This window comes from Acinonyx jubatus, chromosome B4 (genome assembly GCF_027475565.1).
Source record: "Acinonyx jubatus isolate Ajub_Pintada_27869175 chromosome B4, VMU_Ajub_asm_v1.0, whole genome shotgun sequence".
Lineage (NCBI taxonomy): Eukaryota > Metazoa > Chordata > Mammalia > Carnivora > Felidae > Acinonyx > Acinonyx jubatus.
Genome location: NC_069387.1, coordinates 39,760,936 through 39,781,164, shown reverse-complemented (window position 1 = coordinate 39,781,164; position 20,229 = coordinate 39,760,936). Strand labels below are relative to the sequence as shown.

General features: G+C 47.8%; 1 protein-coding gene across 1 annotated transcript in view; it reads right to left on the bottom strand.

The window, feature by feature from the left end:
- Positions 1–764: 764 nt before the first annotated feature.
- NTF3 (neurotrophin 3) overlaps positions 765–20,229 on the bottom strand; it is a 67,127-nt gene continuing 47,662 nt past the window's right edge. Inside the window, exon 2 of the mRNA XM_015061410.3 lies at positions 765–1,878. Coding sequence (XP_014916896.1) covers positions 1,084–1,878 — 795 coding nt within the window. The 3' untranslated portion in view covers positions 765–1,083. The remainder of the gene's footprint in view (positions 1,879–20,229) is intronic.

The following is a 20,229-nucleotide window of genomic DNA, read 5'->3' as shown; positions in this document are numbered from 1 at the left end:
TAGGAAGTCTAGTCTATAGTGGTTATTTAGCTGACCCTTCATGATAACCCTGTGAGTTGTCAAGAATCCCCATGTGGGGACCTTCTGACCCTAGGAAACAGAGGCTCGAAGAGGCTTCAAAGCCATGCCCCCAGTCACAAGGAACTGAGGACCTAGGATTTGAACACAGGTCTGACTCCAAAGTGCAACCATCTTCTAATTCCTCATGCAGCTCTGGGAGGGGCCCTGATAGGAGTGGGGAGGCCATGTGCTCAGAGGATCTCTGATGAGGAAGGAAGTTTGCTGCCATGTGTAGATTATCCATGATCCACTTCAGCTTGCTTTTGGGTAACTGTACAATTATTCTGTTACAAACAGTTAAAACATTTTTTCCTATATGCCTAAAAGGATGAAAACCACTTACAGAAAGCAAAACAAAAGGCAAAGCCAAAAACCAAAAAAGAATCCAACCCTTAACCCCAAACCCCAAAACAACAAATGTGCTGAAAAGAAACTTCCAAAACTAAAATTGCCAGGTTTGTTATTATTGTTCCGGGGCCGTAATGTTGGAGCAGATCATGATTTTAATTGGCAAAAGCGACAGCAGAGAGAGGAGAGAGCAAGTCCGTGATGGTGAACTTGCTGGCCAGAAGTAAGTGTGGAGCTCAAAGCTACCGGGTATCATTTCAACGGACGTGGTAACAGTGCATTTAATGAACTAATCAAACATGAAGTATACCAGAAGGGGGGACATCACTGCGTCTACACACAACTCTGACAGCATCTGATTTTAACAAGTTTACTAAAACGACAGTCATGGCCTTGACAATACTGAATGCAGAATACTGGTGTACACAGATTTTACAGAGGGACAGAACGGCTCCTGAGAGCCGGGTCACAAAATAAGGTTTAACAGATGGGAGAGGCCTGAGGGAAGGCAAGCACACTGATTTTATTGAGAAAAAAGCTTATATACTGTAGGGTTGCTGAAGTTTAATAAATAAAGGTCAACTTATAATATATAAAAACAATATAAACATTTATATGCTACATGCATATCATATAATTTAAAGTAATAATTTATATATGGGGAGAGATGCCAATTTATGTTCTTCCAATTTTTCTCGACAAGGCACACACACAGGAGGTGTCTATCCGTATCCATCGCCAGCCTACAAGTTTATTGTTTTCTGACGTCAGTGCGCGGACGTAGGTTTGGGAAGTTTTGCACTGAGAGTTCCAGTGTTTATCGTCAATCCCCCTGCAACCGTTTTTGACAGGCCTGGCTTCTTTACATCTCGTCTCATAAAAATATTGTTTGACGGGAGAGTTGCCGGTTTTGATCTCCCCCAGCACCGTGACCTGGTGTCCCCGAATGTCGATGGCCGAGGACTTGTCGGTTACCCACAGGCTCTCGCTGTCGCATACCGAGTACTCACCTCGGTGACTCTTGTGCTCTGCGTACCTCTTCCTCCGCGACGTTCTGTTGGCCGCCACGGGGTTGCCCACGTAATCCTCCATGAGATACAAGGGAGGGGGCTCCAAGGGGGTGCTGTCACTCAGCAGGACCCGGGGCGAGCTGTAGCGTCTCTGTTGCCGCAGGAGTTCTGTGTCCATTGCAGTCACTGGCTGGAACTCCGACTTGGCGGGCTCTCCCTGCTCCGGCTTTCGGGGGGCTTCTGCTTTGGGCAGGGTGCTCTGGTAGTTTTCCTTAACGTCCACCATCTGCTTGGAGAGCTTGTTTTTCAAAATATCTGCCTGGATCAGCTTAATAATCAGGGAATTTAGTGAGTCTTCAGGCAAACTCCTTTGATCCATGTTGTTACCTTGGATGCCACGGAGATACGCGAGAAATATCACATAAAACAAGATGGACATCACCTTGTTCACCTGTAAGATCTGAAAAGGAAACGCAGGTGTTAGTAGCAGGCTGTGGCAGCTGAATCCATGTCATTCTGGGTTGAGTAACCCTGTGAGAGAGCAAGCAAGGGCAGGGTGTCACCTTCCAGAGTCCTCTCTGATGTCAGGGACCAGGGCTGTCAATTTCTCTCCTTGGGAAATACCGTCTCAATAGGAGTCCTCTGAATCTTTAAAGTACCTTTTTCTCTTAGACCTCTCAAATCTTCCCTCCAGCATTGTGGTTGTGTGATAGGGAAAGAAGTGTGTGTGTGTGTGTGTGTGTGTGTGTGTGTGTGTGTGTGTGTTGTGCAGGTGAGAGACAGAGAGGGCAAAATAACTTTTTTTAAACCAAATACATGAGTGGTGAGATCTACAGTACACAAGAGTCAGGGCTCTCCCCAGGACCCATGTTCCTAGGAGCCTCAATGGTAGAGGGAGGATGAGGTGAGCACTTTGGACTTCTGTCTCTGCTCTCAGAAATCCCCGACGGCATCTGCGTTTGATGTGTGCTCTATCTGCAGCCGTCTCTTCTGTGTGGACGACGTCCTGCTACTTCTTTAAACATCACTTGAGGGGTGCCTGGGTGGCTCAGTTGGTTGAGTGTTTGACTTCAGCTCAGGTCATAATCTCACCATTCGTGGGTTCGAGCCCCGCATCGGGCTCTGTGCTAACAGCTCGGAGCCTGAAGCCTGCTTTGGATTCTATGTCTCCCTCTCTCTCTGCTCCTCCCCCATTCACGTTCTGTCTCTCTCTCTCTCAAAATAATAAACATTAAAAAAAAATTTTAAGTATCACTTGAGCCTGAAAAGATCAGAGTCCAATGTACCTTGGCAAATTATGAAGAAATTAAATCTAAAAATTATAAAGGTGTGTTTACATTCTTTTAGCAACAGGAGCAGACTTGCAATTGTCTCAAGGAACAGAGCTCTACTGCCCTCCCCCACACCTGATGAAGCTTCTGGGTCTCTCAAAGAAATACCTGAGGATGGGGTCAGGTCAGCTGCCTGCATGATGTAGCCTCAGAAATGGGCTCCTCCCTCGCCAGGCCATGTCTGGTGGACCTGTTCTCTTGACCTTGTAATGAACTTGTGGGCTGCTCCCCACTCTGTGAGAAGGCCTAGCCAAGCTCTCCAGTGGACATGCTTCACCAGGGTGCCCAACTGCTTCACAGAGAACCCCCCTCCCCGCAAACCCTTCACAAAGGGGAGGTCCTGCCAGAGCGCTGCTTGTAGGAGATGGAGACAGAGCAACAACCAGCTCAAGTTAATGGGCTGGACTTGCCCTGAACAGCAAGAATTCCCTGTGGATTCACTTTTGTTTGTTTGTTTGTTTGGCCTTTTAATTTTCTAGTACAAAATGTTTCCTTTGGTGGCTGTGTCTTAATTTTGCTATCTCCTTGTTGAAGTGGCATTTTAATCCATCCACACTCTCCTTCCTTTGCCACAGCAGAACCTTTAGACATGGTTTCTGTCGGGTCCTTACGGAATTATAGGGCTGGCCTCAAGATACCTTTCTGGCTGGTTCTCTCTCACTAGAGCAAAGCCCAGCTTTTCCGAAGGTCGGTGCTGCAAGGAGGCGCTTCAGGTGGGGAGGGCTGTCTACAGGAGTGATCTCCACCTGTACTCCGTGATCCACAGCACTGCCCTGAGGTTTCCATCCCTTAGTTACCACCACTACCACCTCACTGGCCTCCAGGGCTTCACTGTTTCCTCTTTAAGGCTCTAAGCATGGAAAATAAAAAACCTTCCCTCGGTTCACCTTTGGTATTTGCAGAAAGACTTTACTAAATCCAGGGGGAAAATAGAAGGGAAATAAACAAGAGCGGCACAAGAAACAGAAGCAGCCCTGCTTACCAAGTACCCATGCCCGAGCTTGCCCACGCTAACTAGCTCCCGGGACTTCCAGACGCAGCCTCTTTCCTGTCTGAAGCACTGCTCTCTCGTTCCCAAAGGCCAACAACGCTGCAAGCACTTCGCTCCAACTTCCTCCTCCTGGCTCTTGGCCCACCTCTTTGATAAGGGGACCATCTTCTTTCCATGGGAACCACTCTTTTGGGACAAATGACTCCTTCAAGGTCAAAGCCAAAAGAAGGATTCTAGCTTTGCTGCCCATCCCTAGAGACTGTCCCAGGAATTGTATTATCCTAGGAAAGTGGTTCCCACAGGATAACTGCTCTCCCTCCTACTCTGCATATCACTGACATTTCCTTCAATACTGCAGGCTTGACAAATTGAAACTTGAGCCCAGAATGAATGGCATACGTGTAGCTAGAATTGCTCATTCCCCACCCCCAAAATGGAATACAGCTGCAATAAAATAATTGGGGACTAAGAGTCTATCAAAAAACAATTTATGAAATCCTCTCAAGGCCCAGCCACTGTAAGCTAAGAATACATAGGATACCTGCTCGTGGGGAAATAGATCAAGTAGGGTCAGTGAGAGAGATCCTAGGGACAAGGAGAGTAGATGTGTAGATTAGCAAGGTAATTTACAAGGGGGAACGGACAGGAAGCAAAGTGGATGGTGCCAGTGGATGGCCTTGAGATACAAAAGGAAGAATCTTTATGGGGCTTGAACACGGAAACAAAAGGTTGTAGGAGTAGAAGAGAGATATAAAGCAAGCATTTAATCCAAGTCCTGCATTTTATAGATGAGAAAAACTTAATTGCAGTTGAAAGAGGAAGAGAAATGCACAGGGTAGAGGGATCCCCTGCACTCCTGGCCAGGTGGCCCTTTTGGTCAGATTACAGCTGGGCTCACGCTCCCAGGACCCAGCCTTGTTTGCTCTTCCAAAAGCTGCCAGGACAAGCTTTAGGAGCCGTGTGCACGTGTCGTTCCTCTCCCCTGGCACACATTCATCACCTCTCCTGTTGAAGTTATCCTCATTCTTCAGTGCCCAGTTGGAAAGCTAACTTCTCCACAAGCCTCCCTCCCCCACCCCAAAGTAGTAACCACCACTTTCTTTGCAATCTCTCAGTGTGTTTTCCAATTGGCTGTGGTACGAGGTAGCACAGGCCTCAGCACACTCCATGCTTTCCTCACAAGATTCCCTCTTTTCCAAGGCCAGGAGCCCTTTCCTGTCTGTGCCTCTCCCCTGCAATCTCTCCATGGTGAATACGAGGTGGAGGTCTGGGTGCAGTGAGCCAGGAACGGAAGTGAGGGTGGCTGAAGTCAGGACAGCTACCTAAGTTGCAAAGCCTTGTGTGAAAATAATGGTGGCAGGAAGTGTGACTGTATGTGAGCAAACCCTCCCAGCCCTCAGGTGTGTGCTCCATGGTCCCACCAGACTTCACATATAAAACACAGATTTGAAGATAAAATTCTTAAGAACTTCAAAATGGTAACCATGGAGCATTAAACCGTGAGTGTGGGGTCCCCTTCTTGAGTGCAGGACCTTGTGCTATGGCACTTGCTGCACACCCAAGAAGCCAGCCCTGGCTGCAGAGATTGTTTGAAGGTAAGAGTAGCCATCCATTTTTGGTCAGGAGGGACAGGCAGAGCCCAGTCCACCAAGGACTGCATGGGAGGGTGTCCTCCTGTTCAGAGCTGTGGAGGAGGGCTATAACGTCAGCTGCAATCTGGCTGGGAGAGCCTGGGGTTGTGCAGAGTGAAAAGGCCCTCATGACTACCTGTTTTCCTTCCCTGGGCAGTGACAACCAAGGAAAGTGGGAATTAAATGGGGGCAATGGGAGAAGTCAGGATCATCAGGAAGGAATATTTTATCACTGATATGGCTAAAAATCACCAAAGCATGCTGACCATAAAAAGCAGACCGACTTTTAGTTGATCTTATTACTATTTTTAGGTTCTCTCCTGACAATACTCACTGCTGTACCTGGGTGGACCTGCTCCTACCACCCCTACCTTGTTTGGCATTGCCTCTGGGAGCCCAGGGCATGGGGGGAGGGGGTTAGAACACAGGTCTCCTGACTCTTTTAGACAACTCTGGCTCTCTCTCAAGTCCCAAGCACAGAAACTCAGCACAGAAAAATCAGGCCATCATGGGTGGGGGTGGGGGTGAGACAAAAAAAAAAGTGCTAATATAACAAAGCTTCCAAATGCCTCTTAGCATCAGTCCAACCTCTTTCTGGAGCTCCACTGTTACTTAACCATCAAATCCAAAATCTTATGATGATACCTGGGAATACGCAGTGGGCGGAAATCATCTGCAGGCTGGTCAGTGTTTCTAAGGCACTTGCCAGGCTGCATTAAAAACCCAGCAGGAGGGGCGCCTGGGTGGCTCAGTCGGTTAAGCGTCCGACTTCGGCTCAGGTCACGATCTCGCGGTCCGTGAGTTCGAGCCCCGCGTCGGGCTTTGGGCTGATGGCTCAGAGCCTGGAGCTTGCTTCCGATTCTGTGTCTCCCTCTCTCTCTGCCCCTCCCCCGTTCATGCTGTGTCTCTCTCTGTCTCAAAAATAAATAAATGTTAAAAAAAAATTAAAAAAAAAAAACAGCAGGGTGGGGCACCTGGGTGGCTCAGTCAGTCAAGCGTCCGACTTTGGCTCAGGTCATGATCTCACGGTCCATGAGTTCAAGCCCCATGTCAGGCTCTGTGCTGTCAGCCTGTGCTCCAGCCTGTGTCTGGAGCCTGCTTCAGATTCTGTGTCTCCCTTTCTCTCTGTCCCTCCCCTGCTCATGCTCTGTCTCTCTCTCCCTCTGAAAAAATAAACATTAAAAAAAGATTTAAAAAACCCAGCAGGGTGCCTGTGGCCTCCACCTTGATGATCTGCTTGTAGATTTTCTGTAGAGGGCAAGTCTAAGAATGGTGCTAATAGAACTCTCTAAAACACAGATGTTTGAAGGAAACTGAGGCGTGGCGTGGGGTGGAGGGCGTCTTCTAAGGTTCGACGCCTCAGTTAACAGTAAAGAGTGACAGAGGACACCTGGTTCCTAAGCTCAATAAAGATCATGTGGCTCGTGCATAGTCAACATTATTGTGAGAGGTACATAATGAAATCTGTATGAAAGCACTGAGCACAGTATCTGGCATGTTGCAGTACACTGGAAATGTTATTGGGACATGAACTTGCATTATCTGTGGCAGCAGAGTCGTTGCATGCCTGTCCTCGAGGCACACATACAAGGTACCGAGCAGCGGGAGTCAGGAATTCCTTTTCCACAGACAACCCACAGCAATTTGCACTAACACAGAGCTCTCTCCCAAATGCCACCACTAGCAAGTGCTTGGATCTCAGACCAGCCACACTTGTGGTGGGAGAAGAAAAGATTATTGCGAGTTGGAAGCACAGAGAATAGGAAAATCACAAAAGCAAACAGGTACGGGAGGCTGGGAAGTGGTGTTTCTGAATAAGCCAGGGGCAAGAAGGGCCTGAATCTGAGCTCTGGCTCCTTCTGGTCACCAGAGCCTGCATTTTCCACCCCATCTTCTGGGGTGGGCTTTCCCCAGAAGACGAGTTCTCTGGAATGGGGAGTGAGAAAAGGAAGGCAGAGCCAGCTTGACCCAGGCATGGCACGTCAGTGAATTTTTCAATTTAGAAGGATCTCTATGCTCCTTTTCTTTCGGTCAAGTATCCAAGTATCCTAGTGTGTTATCATCATCCGTATGTTCCTCTTGGTGAAGGGCCCATGTCCCCTTCATGTACACATGCCTGCTGCCTAGCACAGGGCTGGACCACTGCAGAGTCCCCATGTCTCCTTAGTGAATGAATGCCTACCACGATCAAGACCTGCCCAACACACTGCTCAGTGGCCTGAGATTCTGTATGGGCTTCTGCCAAGCCTGGTCTGGAAGCCACTCAACTCGGCCTTCTTTTCCCAAAGAAAATACAAGGCCTGGCTCTGAAGTAGGCCATGGTCCCCAGGCTCTTCTTGGCTATAATTGGAAAAAGACCTGTTAAAGACCTCAGTAAAACCCCCTTCCTACACTCTCCCCAGTGCCCATTTCCCCTGCTCAGAGTTTTCCAAGATCCTGACCAACTAGCAGATGCTATTTTCCTCACTTAGAAATGCTTTCCCACATATGGTGTTTTCTCAGTCCCCGGAGCAACATTCCTACAAGGTTTCACCATCCCTCAAAATACTCAAAAGAGAGCAATTTCTGATTCCTCCTTTCTGGCTCAGTTTACAACACACACAGAGGGTTTTTGGGCAAAGCAGCACAAATGGAAAAGAGAGCTGGGTAGAGAGCCAGGGTGGGACAGGACCTGAGCCCACAGCCACTCATGTCTGTCACACACAAACACCTGGGGGCGCTCTCCTTTGAGCTCCAATTTCCCTCTCCAGGACTAGCTTCCCAGCACCTGCGCCTCCCCCTGAGCCAGCACCTAGAGACCTTGCTTGCTGCACACGTGTGGAGTACATTGTTAGCCTGGATGGAATGGGAGCATCAGGAACAAAAATGCTACATGCCAGGGGCCAGCATACATTAAATCTTTAATCTCAGTAACAGCTCCTCTGAGGTATGGATGAACGTTCCCCATTTCAAATGGGGGAGATTGAGGCACAAGACGGTGAGTAACCAGCTAATAAGCGGCAGAGCCAGGATTTGATCACAGTCTGGCTCTGGAATAGATGCTCTCAAAGATTATGCCATGTGGTCCGTCCGTCCCCGGCCTCAAACATTCCTGAGAGTTTATTTCCAGAGGAAGTTCAAGGTCCACGGCTGGGCAGAGTTTCCAGGTGTTTGAGGACACTGTTCCTATTTCTTCCTCCCCATATTCGCCATGAAAGTGTTCACCATGAAAGTAAGCAAACTCTGTCCTGCTGGGGCCTGATGCCCTCCAAGGTCAGTCCCTCTGAGGGTCACCTGTTTCTGCAGAGGCCGCGTGCTGTAGTGGACAGGGCACCAAACATACCATCTCAAGTCCTGGCTTTGGTGCCAGCACTGGAAACCAGGATGACTTACAAACAAGGCATAGAGGCTATGTTCTAGCTGTTCTCCGGGAGGAGGCATGAGATCAAATGTGGAGGCACTTTTTAATTTGCCAAGTTTTTAATATGCAAATTCAAGAGATTTCATTATTTCTGGTACAGCCACATCCTCTGGAGGCAAATGCATTTCTCTGGCTGGGTTAACAAGGACACTGTCCAGCTGTATCCAAAAGGGTTTAATTCTTTGGAGAATTTCTGAAGCTATGACATGGTCTCTAATACTAAGGGCTCAAAAGACTCCATCCTGCCAGATAACCCTAATATCTTGTTCAGGGACTGGAAAGGGGGAGAGGTGGGAAAGCGACAGATTTAAAGTAGAATGACAAAAGGGAAAGGAATGTGGTGGAAATATTAAACTAAGGCCATATAAAAGACTGGCGAAGCTTGCTCCCCATATCTTAATTACAAAATTAATTCAAATTGGCTTTGTTCTGAACCCAGGTCCTGGGGCCTGAAAATTAGTCAGTGGGGCCACATGAAGATGTTCTGACCCATGACAAGGCTTGTTGCTGGAAGAGAGAGCAAGAAAGAGAGAGAGAGAGGGAGAGAGGGAGAAAGGAAGACGGAGAGGGAGCGAGGGAGAGAGGGAGAGGGAGAGAGAGAGAGAGAGAGAGAGAGATCCTGGTGGAGCCTCTGCTGGGGATTGGTCTGGTTTTGGTTAATCTCTTTATTAATGATCCGGAAGCAGGAGAGAGGAAAAAGTGGCAGATTAATTAAAATGCACAGATGACGCTCAAAGGGAAGGTGCTGCAAACAGCGGTGAGGACAGACCAATTATTCCCCAGCACCCATGGGGGTTGGCAACCTGGAAATAGCATGATGAGATTCAAACTGGAAACACGTAGGTTAACTCACTGGGGGCAAGATGAATCCAAAACCAACAAGGGAGGGAAATGTTTGTAAAGGGATGAAGGGAAGGAGTGACTTGGAATGGCTACAAGGAGCAAATGAGAAATGAACTCACATGACCAGGGCTGTGTGGGTTTCCACAGCACCGTCTTCTATAGCCCTATGTTCTTTTCTAAATCTCGCCTCATACATTCTGAACTCGCCTCTGCAGTGGCAGCAACTCTTCCGTTCCCTGTCTCATGAAGCATAAAGAATACATAAATTGAGCCTTAAAGGGGGCAAGAAATGGAGCCAAGATCAGAGAGCAAGTGTATGGCTGTTCACAAAAGGTGCTGATGAGTATGCTCTGGCTTCCCCCAAACCAGAAGTGATCAGGGACCCAAGGAAGGAAGACGCACCTCTCCTTGCTTCATTTGAGAGGCCCGGTCCCTAGGCAGACCCACACCTACACAGTCAGAACAGGTGAGAGCAGGGGGAGGGATCTGGATTGCTCTCTTGTTCCTCTTGTTAGAGCTTACTTAAACTCAGGGTTCTGAACTTGCCTGACTTGGACAACACTTGCCCTGAGATCTGGGACAGGACAAGGTCCTCAACTTTCAGGAGATGCTGGCTCCCCAGGGGCAACAAGGCACACAGTCATCAGGGAAGGCACATCCCAGGATGAAACAAAACAAAATAGAGAACTTCAAAAGTCTACTCACCTCCCTCGGAAAGGAATCTCTGACACTGGTCCCTCTTGGAGGCCAGCAAATGAGGAAGAGAGACTCTTGAACTGACAAGGAGCCCATATTCAAAACCCAAGCCCAATGCCCTGAGATGGAAGTTGAAAGCTGTGAGTTTGCTTTTGCACAGCTGTTGGAAGAGGAATTTGACATTATTCAAAGCATACCCTTTCCTGTGGCCCCAAGGCAGTGAAAGACGGAAGGTATGGCACATGTCAAAACAATGTGCATCAGCAGCTCCAAGAGCAAGGTAGTACAGTTATTCCCCAGGCCAAGGAACCCTCTGGCGTGGCCCCCATCTTGGCAAAGAGATCTGAAAGGAGCCTGGTATGCCAACACAAGCCCCAGGAAATCCAGATTTTCTTTATCCTTTGCATACGACAGACTCTCATTTCATGGCCAAAGGGTGGACAAGGAAGGACCTGCAGAGAAAATGTGAGTCAATCCAGCTACTAGTTATAATGGCATGTGTTTACAAATTTAGTTTTCTTTGTTCTGGACACTAACAATCCCCCACCAGTGTACATAAAAGTGTGCATATATGGGCTCATGTGTGTGGGGGGTATGTTGCAGCCCCCTCAAGATGAGGATGGGGTACAGCCAGGCTATTTCTAAATGACTGTATCATTTAATATTCTAAGACATTTTGGTTTTGCTTTCTGCATCTGGGGAAAACTCCATTTTCCAAGTGTAAAAACATGCAAGAGAAGGTTGCTTCAGTTATACAGACAGCTGGCGTTAAACTCTCAGCATCAGAGAATAATGGTCTAAGTCAACTTTTTGTTTTAGATTTATGCCTTGTGTTTGAATTGGGTTGATGTGTCAAGCATCTGCATTACCTGCAAAGTGCTATACAGCTGAAAGGTAATATTATTACAAGGTAGGGACTGCTGAGTGATCTTTAATAGTGAAAATAGATGATGACAATGATGATGATAAATTACTTATCTTGTCCACCTGGCCAAGAATGAGTCTCAAAATGGCAGAAAAAGAAGTTGGCTTCATCTTGAGTGCTGGAAGCTAAGGGAAATCCCAAAGCACGACTTCCATTCACACTCCAGATGCCTCTTCCAAACCAAGACCGCAGCTGACTTGGCAATACCCAAACCTTTGTGCATCAACCAGGGCAGCGGCAGCAAGACCGGGATCAACCCAAACCATAATGGTTTGGCCCCATGAGGACTTGGCTGCAGTGTGGTCAGATGGCAGCCTTTCTCCTCCAGGCTTGGCAATAGGGCTCGTGTCAAATATAGCCTATGTCTCCCCCTCAGCCTCTCTGCTGACCCCATGGCCAACCTCCTTTCATGAGAATAAGGGATTGGCAAATAGTCCGTGGTCATCTTTGGTCTGGATCCCCTCTCCAGGAAACTCACGGCTGAAGACTGAGTGCCACGGCTTCTGCCTACTTTCTGGGCACCTCTTCCCTCTGCTCACCCTGGCTGCCATCATTCACCTGAACACCCTGGCAGACCAGGAAACCGAGGCAGGAGAGACGTCTATGTGATTTCCTGGACCTCTGCTTGCCCCCTCGTGAAAGGCTACGGGATGTGCACACAGTAAGAAAATCAATCTTCCACCAAAGCTGGAGTGTGCGGTAGGCACTTTGTAAACATTACAACTCCAATCCCAAACAGTCTACTGACTCTCTTTCTGGGCAGCTGGGCGAGACCGAAAACCAACCCAGAGCTTGTCCTCTGAAAGCAATTTTGGCACCAACACTCTGAACCCGAAGCTGTCTTTGATCACAGACACAGTCGTAATAATCGCTTGTAATAACAGCTAGCATTACTGAGCCGTGCCATATGCTAGGGACTTTGTGGGACACTTTACATGGATTATCTCAATTAATCCTCACAGAGACGATTATTATCCCCACTTTTCAGTTGAGGAAACTGAGGCTCAGAAGGATTAAGTCATTTTGTCTGGGATCACATATCAACTGAGAGGCAGAGCCAGGATGCAAACCCCTGTCGGTGTGACCCCATGGGCCTTACTTGTAGCCAGTACTGCATAATGCCTCCCAATTCATTCCAGAGAGTCTAAGGCACCTGCCACTTGCTTGCAGTGAACCAGGCAGTGAGTGCCACACTGATATGTTAATGCTCCTTTCCTTTTTAGAGAAAGGGACATCCAGGACAGGGCCTCCGGAATGTAAAGAGTACATTTTACAGTCTAAGCTTGGTGTCACCAATTCACAGTGGCTGAAAAATATATCTATGGCATGTGTGGCTAACGGGCTCATTTATACACTCCCTGGCTTCCCAATATGTAAAACAATTCTTCCCTCCTTCCTTATTTGATGGTAAAGAAGACCAAGAACCCAGGGATTTCTTTGGAAAATTGCTGGATTTTCGAAGGTGAGACAGATTCCGATTCTATGGTTTTCTTTGTAGTATATTTGTGGTTGGCAAGCAAAAATAAAATAACGTGGACTCCTGGCACATTTCCTGCTCTGATTCATGAATAAAACCCAACTCTGCCACTCATGAGCTTTGTGGCAACGGAGAATCATTGCTCGTCTTTGGGTCTGAATTCCTGATGATATTTCTCCACAGGGTGCTGCTGGTATTTGGGCAGGATAGTTATTCATTATTCAGTCTTGTCCCCCACACATGAAGCTCTGGTCCCCATCTACTAAATACCAATCATGTCCCCCAGTCATGGTGACAACTGAAAAAATGTACTCACACTTTCTGAATACCATCTGGGGAGGCTGTATCCCTCCCGGTTAAGAATCACATAACATAATGCTGGTAGACTGAAGCAGTGGTTCTTAACCATTTTTGGATCATTGACCCTTTTTAGAATGTGCTAAAAGCTAAAGCATCTTTCCCCTGAAAAACATGTTCACATAAAAGAACAACTTTTCAGAAAACTTTCAAGGCATTTCAGACTCCCTGAAGTCTAACCCAGAGGTCCACAGACCCTAGGTGAAGAATTATCAGACTAAAGGGTTTTAAAGCTTCTTTTGAGCTGGAGTCCTCCATTCTTCTATTATCTTCTGCCAACACTGAGCCTCATTACTGGCCTCAATTTCTGGTCCTCCTCATTCTATGGAGCTAGCACCAGCATCCTAATCCACTAGGATTCTCATAGCATGGGAAGATTATGGCAGGAAAGTGATCTGCCCCAAACGGACCAACAAAATTAGCGGAAGAGCCAGAAATAGAGTGGAGAGCCATGCTCTCCATGGGGCACCTGGGTGGCTCAGTCGGTTAAGCACCTGACTCTTGGTTTCAGCTAGGGTCATGATCTCACTGTTCGTGGGTTTGAGCTCTACGCTGACAGTGCACAGCCTGCTTGGGATCCTCTGTCTCCCCATCTCTGTCTGCCCCTCCCCCATTCCTCTCTCTTTTTCTCAAAATCAATTAAAAAAAAAAACTTAAAAAAATAAAGTTTAAAAAGGAAAAAAAAGAACCCAGCTCTCCAGAGGACCAGCCATGTGTTACTCATCAGGAACCAGCACAGGACAATATATTTAAGAACACAAGGAGGGGTCCTGTCCACAAGACTCACTGACAGCAGGGCATCCTTGAGGGGGCAGAGGGGTCCCGTGTGAGCCTGACCAGCATGGCACCTTTAACAATACAATGTGGGTGGTCTGAGGTGCTCATAGCCTGACCTAGCCAATGAGGTAGCCCATGGAAGCAGAATCTTTCCCTTCTTCTTCCTTTTACAAATATCTGGGTAGCATCAGCACCATCCTCCATGTGATATCCACATTCCTCAAGGGCTTTAGGATTGCATGCATTTTCCTTCCACGTGTGATCCTGTCATTACTCTGCATGACCTCACCTCCATGCTGATGGCTTTTCCATCCCTTTGGTGTCCCTGTTCCTCAATGTCCTTAAGACCAATGCTCTCCATTATGTTTGAAAACTTCATTGTTTCTGGAGAGCCTCTCTGGATTCTAACTGTCATTATGCTTCTCAGGATGCTATTGAGTGTGGCTGCACATTCTCAGAGGTAAACCTGGAGGTCAGAGGACTGCAGGCCAGTCACAGAACCCTGGACGATGGAGACAGTGGAGACACCCTGGAAGCTTGAGAGGGGATGTTTAAGCACAAATAGAGGCTCTCTTAATACATCAGGTATCAAAAATGGTTCAATCTACAAAGAGGGTCTAGCTGGAAAATACACTGGGGCCAGAAAACATAGACAAGTATGTTGCTAGTTTAAAACATAGCTGCTCATTTTTGACACGCCTATCTAGAGGTGGTATCTATGTGCCCTCGTATGTGGGTGGCCTGTGGCTGCTTGACCAATATAGTAAAGCATAAGTAATGTTATATGACTTCCAAGGCTGTAAGAGGCCATGCAGCGTCCACCTGTTGCTGGAGCGCTGAGCTACTGCATGAGTCATCTGGCAGGTCGCAAGGCCACCATGCTGGAGAGGCTCCCCTCAATGGTCTTCTGTCTGGCCCTGCCAGGGCACTAGCCTTGCAAGTAAAACTGACCTAAATAATCCAGACCAGCCCATCACCCAAATGAATACCACCAAGCGACCTCTGTTAAGGCCACATGGCACAGAAATATCACCCAACCCAGCAGTCCCCAAATTCCTGACCCACAAAGTCACGAGAAATGAAAAAATGGATGCATTTTATGCCACTAAGTTTGGGGTGGTTTGCTACATAGAGAAAATAAGCAAACACCCAGAGCTAGAAAAACTATACAGGATTAAATGTGTCATTTGTTAGTTTCAATGATGACATTTCATGAAATTTTCCCGGAAGCGTCTGAGTAAACTCCTGGAGGACAGATCTAAAATGAATCTCTAGGACCACTGTTGGCATATGGCTGATGACTTGAGGCTGGAATTGTGAACAGGAGCCTTGGAGCCACCCATCACCTGAAGACATGCTCGAGCCCAGGTGCTGAAATCCTGAAGGGTCTGACTGCAAAGTGCCAAAGCAGGGGAATGAAGCCACCCTCTACTCTTTGAGGCTTCAGGGTGTATGTGTGTGTATGTGTGTGTGTGTGCGTGCACGGGCACATGTGTGTACATGTGTGCCTGTGTGTGTGTGTGTGTGTGTGTGTGTGTGTGTGAGAAAGACAGAGAAAGAGAAGGAGGGAGGAATGGAGAGAGGGAAGGAGGGAGGGACACAGAGACAGAGAGGTAGACAAGGTTTTCCTGAATGGGAGTTTTCGACTGAGTCAAAGGCCACTTTTTCCTGGCCAGGGAAAAACAGAAGTGGGAATGAACGTCCTCTCCAAAGCCACCACCACTGTAACCCCAGAGGGTGTGTGCACTTAGATCCATGTTAGAAACTGCTCTACCCTGCCACTGTCCCCCAGATATCCTGCGCCAGCTTACACTTTCTTCCCACCCACCAGGGAAATGGCGGGCAGGTAGCCACAGACCAGGTACTACAGGAAAGCATGAAGGCAGGAGAGCTCAGGTTCAAAAGGAGCTTCTGGCGATGGTGTGGAGGCCCACAAAATAGGCCATAATCATTCAGGCCACTTGTACCTTGTTCCAAGAATGGGTGGGGGCAATGCCAGCAGCCCTTGGTCTTTAGAGGTGGGGAAGAAGAGGAATTCCAATCAAAGCATGTGCTGTTAGGAAACAGGCCAGGCAGCGTGCAAGCGCACATGCGTGTGTGTGTGTGTGTGTGTGAATGTGTCCGCATGCCTGTGTGAACATCTATGTTATGTCTGTGTGTGTATGCCTGGGTGTATGTATCTGTGAGTGTGTGTGTGTCCGCGTGTGGTGTGTGCATCTGCTCTGAGTGTATAGTGTGTATGTGTGAATATCTGTGCGTGGGTGTGTAGTGTGTCTACATGTGCATGCTTATGTGAAAACTTGTGTGTTTGTGTGAGTGTGTGGTGTGTACATCTGTGTGTGAGTTAAGTGTATGTGCACACTTGGTGTGTGTGTGTCTATGTGTCTGTGTGAATATCTGTGTGGTGTGTATGTCTGTGTCTGCATGTGAGTGTGTGGTAGGTATGCATGTATGTGACTGAATATTTGTGTGAGTGTGTGCTTGTGGTGTGAGTGTGTACGTGTGCTGTGTGTCTGGGTGCTTGTGGGAATGTGTGTGTGTGGTGCGCACATCTGCGTGGACATCTGTGTGTGAATGTGTATGAATGTGTGTGTGTGTGTGTGTGTGTGTGTGTGTGTGGGCGTTTATGTGTCTGTGTGAAAATCTGTGTGGTACGTATGTCCATGTGTCTGCATGTGAGTGTGTGGTATGTATGTGTGTATCTGACTATGTGACTACTTGTTTAAGTGTGTGCATTGGTGTGTGTCTCTGTGTTTGTGGGAATGTGTGTGAGTGTGTAGTGTGCATGTCTGTGTGGGTATCTATGAGTGTGTCTGCATGTGAGTGTGTGGGGTGTGTGAGTGTGTGTGAATGTGGGGTGTGTGTGTGTGTGTGTGTGCGTGCGCGTGCACAGTACGTTGGGAGAGCGAAGCCAAGAAGGGGAGAAAACCCAAGGGTTAAGAGGACTCCAAAGACGGGGCCCCCTGCTCCAGCTTCCCACGTAGTCACTGTGGGACCTTGGACAAGCCTTTTTTCCCCACCTTCCAGGCACTGGTCTGCTCTTCCACAGAGTGAAGGGATCAGAACAAATCATCCTAAGATCATTCCGCTATCAGGGTGCCCCCCGACAGGGGTCTAAGGCAAGGCTCTGGGCTGACACTCTCTTTCTGGCCCCCGTGGACACAGAGGATCAAGGGGTGGCCCTGGGGGTCTTCCGTAACTCTGCGCCCCACCACACACCCACCAGCTCTGCTCATTTAAGGAGTAAGGCACATGGCTCTGGTGGCCTTCTCTGGTCCCTGTGAATTGGAAACATGTAAGGACAGGCAGGGGAGAAGCCCAAGAGATAGAAAGAGAAAAACTCTGGGTCAAGTTTGCATTTCTCATTATTTCTCCAACCCTTCTCAAATTCCTTTTGTTTAGAAACCTCCTTGAGTTTCTGAGGGCTTCCCCCTCCCCCATCCCACCCCTGAAAAACTCTAGGAGCTCCTCCAGCCTGTAACCCTTCCCGATAACACGTTCCATATGTCGGTCACTCTCTGCATGAAACGTCTGCACTCCCTTTTCTGGTCACATCATCTGTGGGCTCCCTGCACTGCCTCTCCCGAGGACAGCCCATCAAGCCCCTCTCAGGCTGGCTATTCAAGAAGCATGGGTTTGGGTCAGGCTGGCGCGCTCTGTGCTTTTCATCCCGGGGCCAGTTCCTGCTTAGGATTCTTGCAGGTTTGCCTCCTGAGCTCCTCTGCCCCAGCCCGCCACGCCCGCCGCCACCACCAGCTGCAGGGAGACCCTCCTTTAAGCACTGGGGCTAACTGAGCAGTGCTCTGACTGAGCTTGCCACATTATTTGCTTAGAGCGTGCTTTTATAGCAAGGCAACACAGCATTCTATTGTCTTCTTTCCCCAGCCCGGCTCCCCCCTCCTCCCGTGGCTAGCCACCATGGTAAATAAAGGCTGAAGAGATTTTTCCAACATAACTTCCAATGCTCCTCATGGGGATACAGGCAGCCCTTCCATCCGTCCTCACCCACCCTTACCTCATGCACCCCAACCCCTCACACCAGCCCCCTTGTGACTTTCTGATGCATCTTCTGATAATTGGGCTTGACTTAAAAAATGGCTTCACACTAGTTTTTGTGGGTTTCCCAAAAGACAGAAAGTAGGTTTCCATAGCTCTGGAGGGGTTGAGTTGGAAGGTCTGAAGACCTCAAACTGGTCAAGGGAGCCTTGGAACTGTGCATAGCTCCTCTTCCTCAAAAGCGTATTTGTACTTAATGGCTTCATCCCTACAGGTGCTCTGGAGAGCAAGTAGAGGCCACCTCGAGACAGGCAGTGAGGCAACCCCTTGACCTAAGAGGTGCAAGCAGGGGCAAGTGGGGGAAACATGAGACCCCAGGGGCTAGAAAGAAGGCTCGGGGCTTTCCAGAACAGACACATGGATCCAAGACAGACAAACACATCTGGGGACATGGCAGAACCATCAACTCTCTTACAGGAAGGAAGGATGATACACTGAGCACCTGTTATAAGCCAAGGGCTGAATTTAAAACTTCTATCCTACTGTCTTTAGGCTTTTTTGGTCTAGATGGAGTTAGCAAAATTAAAAGAGAGGGTATTTCTATTTTAAAGCTGAGACATTGAGGGCATAGAGGTGGTGAGTGATGGGCTCAAAGTTGTCATGGCTGGAAGTAAAACTATAATCAGAATTCTGGCTCCCTGACTCTTGGTCCTGCACTCTTCCTAAAAGATAACCTTCTCTATTACCAAAGTCTTCAAGAGTCCATAGGGCATACCACATGCCTGTGATCCCCCAGGGAGCAGAGATGCTTCATCTGTCTGTGAACTCTGGGAGAGCCCCTCTAGTACGAAATGCAGACCTTACTTTTCTCTAGGCTCACTGGATCCTGGATGCACCAGCTTATACGAAGTGGGTCATTTCTGAAGCTGGGCCCCCTCTGGCTGCAAGCCGCGAGAGCATCCTTCTGTCCAAGCAGATGGATGGGACCTGCCATTGGCCCAAGTTTTGTGCCCACTTTTTTATAAGCCACCCCTACCCCCACCCTCCCCAACCTGCCTCTCTTCAGTGGGAAGATGGACTGCATTCTGCAGATCAAACAATAGTTTAAGCAGAAATGTGTGTTAAAAGCAATCTTTCTCCACAATACCTGTATTAAGAAGATGACAACAATGAAGGAAAACATGTCTGACGATGGGTTTGGATGATGCGTGGTGGCTAATGAGACAGCTGAACTAATATAATTGGGGGACCGACTTCAGAAGCTCCAATTACTCTTGATGGGTTTGGCAAGGGACGCTGTAATTTGGTGCTAATGAATGGATTAATACGGAGGGTAAGCTGGAACCCAAGAATGTGCAGGAATGTGTCCTGACACTGTGCTGGGCATGCCGTGGTAGGGCCAACAGGGACCCGATGAACTGAGGCGGAAAAGGTCATAGGCCTCGTTATAGGCAGTCATTTCTGGCCAACCGACTAGCTCTTCTGCCACTGGACCAGCTCACAAAACACTAGAGCCATCTATTTCAGGGAGATCTACTTCAGTTTACTAGAAAGCATGCTGTAGTGAGTTTCCAGGCATGCAGTCTAAATGCCCAGATTAACTGGATTTAATAGAGCCGATGGCAAAAAAGTTTTCCTTCCAGACCTGAGGCTCTGTGATTCTATGTTGATGTTGTGAAGGCACAACACTTCACCACAGGGAGGCTGATGGGGCCACACAGATGTGTGGGAGCAGTGAGTGACTTCCACCCCAGTGTGGGTGAGTCATGGTTGGAGGGAGGGGGTCACTGCAGACTGCGGTCAAACAGAAGGGTCTGGAAATAAACTGGCATTGACTCAGGATGTGGAACTTTTGATCCTATAACATGATACATTTTAATTCCCCTTGGTGATGTTAATAATGTAGTTGGCTAGTGCCACACTAACAGAATTTATGAAGCGCCACTCATCCAGGAAAAGGAAGAAGTAATGACCTCAGTTTGTACCCTACTTATGCTTCTGAAAAGGTTGAATGCAAATCAAAGTTTTGTGAACTGAATTGTATTTTAAAGAACACTAGAAGGGCTTACAACAAAAAAAGCTTATTGTGGATTCCCATGGAAAACAGTAAAACATCATTCTTCAATTAAAAAGAATGTATATATTAGACTAGTTTCAGCTTTAAGCAAAGTAAATCTTTTAATGTAGAGCAACTGTGCTGTAAATATGTTAGAATTTCACAATGAACACATATGCTTTGAGATTCAATTCTTTACCAAGGCAATACGACCTATTTATTTGATGAGCTCTTCAACTATCTGGGTGCCCTGTTAACATGCCCTATTTCCTATGTCTTCTTCTCCAGGAAACTAGAAATCTGGAAGAAGGAAAGAGGCATGAGAACTTCT